General features: G+C 31.7%; 1 protein-coding gene and 2 non-coding genes across 3 annotated transcripts in view; all 3 read right to left on the bottom strand.

Moving 5' to 3' along the window:
• Positions 1-2,529: 2,529 nt before the first annotated feature.
• Positions 2,530-2,600, bottom strand: TRNAG-CCC (transfer RNA glycine (anticodon CCC)). The gene has a single exon. It is a non-coding gene; the product is annotated as a tRNA-Gly (tRNA).
• Positions 2,601-3,565: 965 nt separating this feature from the next.
• Positions 3,566-3,636, bottom strand: TRNAG-CCC (transfer RNA glycine (anticodon CCC)). Its single transcript has one exon. It is a non-coding gene; the product is annotated as a tRNA-Gly (tRNA).
• Positions 3,637-4,381: 745 nt separating this feature from the next.
• The window catches only part of ETFALPHA (electron transfer flavoprotein alpha), an 8,466-nt gene continuing 5,171 nt past the window's right edge, over positions 4,382-7,676 (bottom strand). The window contains exons 2-7 of the mRNA XM_011032643.1: positions 7,383-7,594; positions 7,118-7,275; positions 5,694-5,852; positions 5,486-5,538; positions 5,098-5,238; positions 4,382-4,572 (exon numbers count right to left, since the gene is read on the bottom strand). Of these exons, the coding sequence (XP_011030945.1) occupies positions 4,495-4,572; positions 5,098-5,238; positions 5,486-5,538; positions 5,694-5,852; positions 7,118-7,275; positions 7,383-7,594 (801 nt within the window). The 3' untranslated portion in view covers positions 4,382-4,494. The remainder of the gene's footprint in view (positions 4,573-5,097; positions 5,239-5,485; positions 5,539-5,693; positions 5,853-7,117; positions 7,276-7,382; positions 7,595-7,676) is intronic.

Consider the following 7,676-nt stretch of genomic DNA (forward strand, 5'->3'; position numbering starts at 1 on the left):
TAAGGTAATTACAATTTTATGTTCTTGATCACGAGTTTAGCAAGTTAACCTGAGTTGACTTATTTCATTTTTTATTTGTTTTCATTGAGGTTATTATTATCTCACGATCTAAGTTATAAGTTTGAAATGTTACTCAGGTTTTTTTTTGTTATTTTTTTAAATTTTATTTTTTATCATTAAATTAATCAGGAATTAAGTTTCATAATTTGTTTTGATTTGTTTTATCATGGTCTCATGATCCAGGTCACAAATTTAACAAATTAGCTTGGATCAATCTAATATATTATCGTTTTAATATTATTTAAAAAAAAAGGATATTATCTTGATTTTTTTAAGATAAATTACTTATATTTTTATTAATTATTCAAATTATTTTTTAACCTATCATATCAATTAAATTATATAAAATCAATCTTCATGCAGTTTAGATTCCTTTTTTACTAGAAAAATGTTACCAATACCTTACTTTTGTAGACTTTTCGTACCTTTGTATTTTCTTTTTTAAATTAATCCAATCCGCAAAACGTGGTAACGAGCTAGTCTAATCTATTTGTAGACTTTTCGTACCTTTGTATATTATCTTTTTCATATAAGAAAAAATGATTTACTCACAAACAAACAAACAAATATGATATGTCCGTATATGAATCAACCTAATTAAATCACAAAGACCAACTATATATATATATATAGACACACACAGACGACAAAATCTTGCTCATAAAAGTTTGGAAAGGCAAATGAAGCTCGTAACAGGGCCTTGTTTGAAGGGGTCATGGCCTCCAAAATTTTAAAAAATTATAAATCCCATCCTTATATTTGAGGATTTTTGTTTTTTATATAAAGCACCCTGAAAAGGTTTAGATAATTTTACTGAAGACCCTATAATTTTGACTTTATTTGTAACTTTAAATTTTTACTTTTTTAGTATACTGCTGTTATAAATAAATTTAAAAATATAAAAACTATATTATTTTAACTTTCACAACGCTCCCGAGATAAAATGGAGACATGAAGCACTGTTAATGGTATGTACGAACGGTAATGTTACACAGCAGCAAGTACTGACCAAGCCAGCAAAACATACAGAGACGTGTTCATGAATGACCCCTCCGTCGAGACATGGCGAATTGGAATGCTTTGGGAGCATCCTTGAGTGGGTGGCTACCAGCACAAAAAGAGTCCAATCAAGGTCATGTCGACTATCCCTCCCGGAGAAGTCACCCAATCACCCATTTCCCCACTTCACTTGGCATTGCTTGCCGTCCAAAAACCCTCAATTGTCCATCCTTTCATACCCCTTTTTTTACCTCTTTTGTTTGCATCCTTCTTGCTCCGCAGAAATGACAACCGTAATTGATTGCACTCCATGAATCTGGCTAGTGGATTCAGGATATGGTCGGTAATCTGATTAGGTTTCTTTTCCCTTCTTTTTCCGAATTGTGCCTTTAGTTTGAAAAAAGCATTCAATAGTAGATTTTATTGCATGTGATTAATTATTGTGATTGTTTTTAAAATATTTTTTATGTTAGAATTTTATTGTATTTAATTTTTAAAATATTTTTTATATTAAAATATATTAATTTTTTTTATTTTTTTAAAATTATTTTTTAAATCAGTATATCAAAATATATAAAAAATAAATTTTTAACAAAAAAAATTAAATTTAATGATTTTTAATTTTTATATACTGAAATTTTATATAAAAGAAACGGAATTTTACTGTAGTGAAGTAGTTGAAGTTTTAGCTGTCGCGGGTCTATAATTTTCAAGGATTTCTTTTTATTTTTAAAAAATAAGTTTTTTATATTTTTTTTTATATACTTGGTATTCTTATTATTTTATATTTGGTCTATTTATAACCCTTTTTTTATCTTTATTATTTTTTTAATTTTTTTAATTTTTTTCTTTTTTTTCTATACACTTTTTTCTTTAGCCTATTTATACCTCTTTTTTTTATTCTTATCTTCATTTTCTTGAGTGTTTTTTTCCTGTACACTTTTTTTTCCTCGAGAAACTCTTATACAAAAACTAAGTAAATAATATTTTAATATAGCAATTGCAACACTGTTATATTTTTTTACTGAAATAAATTTATGATTTTACATGTCTTTATTAAGTATATTATCTTCTTATATTTTATTACATGTAAGTATTAATTTTTTTATGTACAATATATTTTTTATATGTTGTTAAAAAACATATTAATAATACATATATATTAATTCATTTATATTAAAAAAAAATAATTATTTGACCAACAGTTAAGTTGGTCAGATGAGTTGAATATATTTATTAATATTTTTTTATATTTATCAGCGTAGATAATTCTTAATTTATTTAATTAAATATATGTATATGCCTTTTGGTTTATAATTTGAATTTTTATTGTAAAAAAAGCACATTTGAAAAGTTTGTATTTTTTTCCCCAAAAAAATATTAAATTTTAACTTCAGTGGAATCTGAGGCATTTTATCAAATATTTGTTGATGGTGGATGACATAATCCACTTGCTAAAAAACCAAAAGCTGCGCATCCGGGGAATCGAACCCCGGTCAGTACCGTGGGAGGGTACTATGATACCACTACACTAGATGCGCTTGCGATCGCACGGTTGAGAGAACTATATTATATCGTTTTTATTATTAAGTTTATGCAACACATGCATCCCATAATTTGACATGTGAATTTTGCTCTTTTTTTTTTACCCCCATCACAGAAATCATTTTGATTCTGGAGCAGTGAAGTAGTTGAAATTTTAGCCTTATCTATAATTTTCAAGGATTTCTTTTTATTTTTTAAAAATAAGTTTTTTATATTTTTTTTATATACTTGATATTCTTATTATTTTATGTTTGGTCTATTTATAACCCTTGTTTTATCTTTGTTATTTTTTTTATATTTTTTTAGTTTTTTTTTCTATACACTTTTTTATGTAGCCTATTTATACCCTTTTTTTTTATTCTTATCTTCATTTTCTTGGGTTTTTTTCCTGTACACTTTTTTTTTCCTGAGAAACTCTTATACAAAAATTAAGTAAATAGTATTTTAATATAGCAATTACAACACTATTATATTTTCTTACTGAAATAAATTTATGATTTTACATGTCTTTATTAAATATATTATCTTCTTATATTTTATTACATGTAAGTATTAATTTTTTTATGTACAAGTTAAAAATTTTATTAATAACACATACATATTAATTCATTTGTGTTAGAAAAAAATAGTTATTCGACCTAAGTTAGATGAGTTGAATAGATATATTAATATTTTTTTTATATTTATTAACATAGATAATTCTTGATTTATTTAATTAAATACATGTATATGCCTTTTGGTTTATAATTTGAATTTTTATTGTAAAAAAGGCACATTTGAAAAGTTTGTATTTTTTTCCCCTAAAAAATATTATTCGCTCAAAAAACCTAGTAAAATCTAAAAATTATCACTTTTCAATCCAAACAGCTAAATTAAATTTTAACTTCAGTGGATTCTGAGGCATTTTATCAATATTTGTTGATGGTGGATGACATAATCCACTTGCTAAAAAACCAAAAGCTGCGCATCCGGGGAATCGAACCCCGGTCAGTACCGTGGGAGGGTACTATGATACCACTACACTAGATGCGCTTGTGGTCGCAGGGTTGTGAGAACTATATTATATCGTTTTCACTATTCAGTTTATGCAACACATGCACCCCATAATTCAACATGTGATTTTTGCGCTCTCTGTTTTTTTTTTTTACTCCCATCACAGAAATCATTTTGATTCTGGAGTGAAAACAAAGTAGATAGCGTGGGTCCTGCCATGGAGCATTGTCTGTTTGTGGGACGGGTGACAAGACCGGTGATAAAAGAACGAAATATTTTGTTATCAAGTGGTTGGTATTTACGAGTTTCATCTATATTTATATTCTAACCATTACTTATCGTATAATAAATTTAAATATTTACTCTCTGCATACATCGTCTTCGAGCATGATGATCAGTAATGAAGGCCCAACTACAAAACTTTGAAAGAAACTCTAGAGTTAAATCCATTATAATCCCAAAAATTTTGGCCCAAATATTAGTCTCGCCGCTCTGAAGTTTCAAGTTAAACTGTTAAAAGTTCTGGCCCAAACATTAGTCTCCCCTCTCTGAAGTTTCAAGTTAAACTGTTAAAAGAGATAAAAGGAGCGCCACTCGGAAAGTTCTTTCACCCGAGGAATTTTGATGGACATTGCAGGATTGTTATCCGTATGCAGAACCACAGTGCTCGAGGATAGACCAGGGAGGCATCTATTATTGCAGCTTATTTTCTTATATTGACCAGCCAGTACAGCACTGACTTTTCATTTCGCCCACATCAGAAAACATAACGAGGCAACAAGTCTGAGTGAAATCAAAGTTCACTTTCGTACTATTAATGTTTATTTTCTTTAATTTGAACAATTTGATGAACAGGACTGTTAGCATTATAAGGGTTGAAGTACCCATTTGCCAGGTTTACTTTTTCTCAGGAAGCTTCTCTAACAACTCCGGAATTACCTCAAAAAGATCACCAACAAGCCCATAATCAGCTACCTGCACTCAAAGAGCACGTTCATTTAGGAAAAGGACTAATACCAAGTATCAAACATAGTCATTCTGCAAGGAATTTATTCAAATTGCAACTTAAGTTCTGAAATTCACTGCCTGTTTCTTGCTTTTGAAAGCAGCATCAAAAAATATTTAAGTTTTTCCTTTTCAAGGTCAAGCCTATCTGGAATCCCAAGAACAGAGCCTAAAATGCAGAAAGATCACAGGACTGCACATTATGTTGAGCATTGAAGGGGCAACTGGTGGTTAAATTGACAGCCATAACAGTTACCGTGATATCTTATGGAATGTTAGGCTTGAATACCAATACAAGATGGTGCAAATTATGAAAACAGACCAGGATAATTTTTTTAAAAAAAGGGCCAACTCAGAACCACATTATTAGCTCATCTAAAGTAATCAATTAACTGTTTGTCTATCCAACTAAAAGTTCTGCAACTTAAGGAGTGTGTGTGTGTGGAGAGAGAGATGTTATAGAGAGAGGGACTGCTGATGGGTTTCAAATGTCACCTGGAATATAGGTGCGTCTGCATCTTTATTTACAGCAACAATGACTTTGGAATCTCTCATGCCAGCCAGGTGTTGAATTGCTCCAGAAACACCAAAAGCCATGTACAATTCTGGGGCAACAATTTTTCCAGTCTGACCAACCTGAAAAACAAAGCAGTCACGATTAAAGACTAAGGACTCACAAAAAAAGGTGTCCATGGGACAACGGAATTGGATAGTTATGATGGTGATACTCAAGTGGACCCGTGATATGCTGAAACATCTTTCAGAGGTATTACAAGGTTTTCATGTGATGAACAATTTTCAGGCCAAAACAACACAAATACATATATCAAACTGGAGATCATTTGGAGGTTGGAAAGAAGCACCGTAGCAATGGAGATATTACCTGGAGATCATTTGGAACAAATCCCGCATCAACAGCAGCACGGGTAGCACCAACTATAAAAAACAGAAAGATTCAGGAAGCTTCAAAAAAAAAAAATTTGTTTACCACCAACCATCATGATTCACTTGATAAAATAATCCCAACCCATAACAAACACGCCCATACACTTGATATTCTTTAATTTTGAATAGTATTTTTAGGGACCTACCAGCTGCACCAAGTTTTTCTGCCAGCTTTTCAATCATTTTGAAGTTCTCTGCACTTTTCAATGCCCGGCCTCCGGTGATCACAACTTGTGCATTTCCAAGATCAGGACGCTCTGTATCCTGAGCTGTATGATTTACATATCTAGACTTACCAACAGAATCTGCATTGAAATATTTAGCAATCATGAGACACATGCTTTCTCATTCCAATAAAAAAAATCACCTATTTAAAACATTAATTCCACATCACAAAGATATCCAACAAGAACATGAAACAAGGTCACAAGCAAAACCAGAAAGCCAAAACTAGCCAACAACAACTTATATGAACAAGAAAAGCTTAACAAATGACTTGAATACTGATACAAGATGGTGCAAACTATGAAAACAGACCAGGATTAAATAAATAAATAAAAAGGCCCACTCAGAACCTAGTTATTAGCTCATCTAAAGTAATCAATTAACTGTTTTTCTATCCAACTAAAAGTTTTGCAACTCAAGGAGAGTGTGTGTGTGTGTGTGTGTGTGTGGAGAGATGTTATAGAGAGAGGGGCTGCTGATGGGTTTCAAATGTCACCTGGAATATAGGTGCGTCTGCATCTTTATTTACAGCAACAATGACTTTGGAATCTCTCATGCCAGCCAGGTGTTGAATTGCTCCAGAAACACCAAAAGCCATGTACAATTCTGGGGCAACAATTTTTCCAGTCTGACCAACCTGAAAAACAAAGCAGTCACGATTAAAGACTAAGGACTCACAAAAAAAGGTGTCCATGGGACAACGGAACACTTTTCAGGCCAAAACAACACAAATACACATATCAAACTGGAGATCATTTGGAGGTTGGAAAGAAGCACCGTAGCAATGGAGATATTACCTGGAGATCATTTGGAACAAATCCCGCATCAACAGCAGCACGGGTAGCACCAACTATAAAAAACAGAAAGATTCAGGAAGCTTCAAAAAAAAAATTGTTTACCACCACCACCATGATTCACTTGATAAAATAATTCCAACCCATAACAAACTAGCCCATCAACTTGATATTGTCTAATTTTGAATAGTACTTTTAGGGACCTACCAGCTGCACCAAGTTTTTCTGCAAGCTTTTCAATCATTTTGAAGTTCTCTGCACTTTTCAATGCCCGGCCTCCGGTGATCACAACTTGTGCATTTCCAAGATCAGGACGATCTGTATCCTGAGCTGTATGATTTATGTATCTAGACTTACCAACAGAATCTGTGTTGAAATAGTTAGCAATCATGAGACACATGCTTTCTCATTCCAATAAAAAAAATCACCTATTTAAAACATTAATTCCACATCACAAAGATATCCAACAAGAACATGAAACAAGGTCACAAGCAAAAGAAAGCCAAGACTAGCCAACAAAAACTTATATGAACAAGAAAAGCTTAACAAACCTTCATCAAATGTTGAGAGATCAACCTGAGAAATAGGAGCTTCGTTACATTTTGATGAATCCATGGAGACAGCAAACGATGTTGGCCTTACACTCAACATACAAGGATTGCAGCCACTATATCTTACAGTACAAAGTGCATTTCCAGCATATATTGGCCTGGCACATAAAAACAACACCTTACCGTCATGGAAACTATCATCACTTAATCACAATTACCAAAAGCCAATTAAGCATAATTGAAACAGTTATTAAGAATTAATTACCTGATAAATTGATTGGAAGCAGAAATAGCAATAACATCTGTGATTGGAGAAACATCTAACAATGCAGCAGCACGCGGCAAAATATTTTTCCCAAACGAATTCGAAGCAGTAATTATATGCGAGTATTCGCCTTTTTTCTGAACCAATTGGACTAACCTAGCCCATGTTTCTGCTAAAGGATATGTAAATTTATCCGAATCAGCTACAAGAACCTAATTGATAAATAAATATTTTATCAGTACCTATTTGATAAACAAATATTTTACAAGTAACAAAAAAGCAATTAAAAAAAAA

This window comes from Populus euphratica, unplaced genomic scaffold (genome assembly GCF_000495115.2).
Source record: "Populus euphratica unplaced genomic scaffold, PopEup_1.0 scaffold95.1, whole genome shotgun sequence".
NCBI lineage: Eukaryota > Viridiplantae > Streptophyta > Magnoliopsida > Malpighiales > Salicaceae > Populus > Populus euphratica.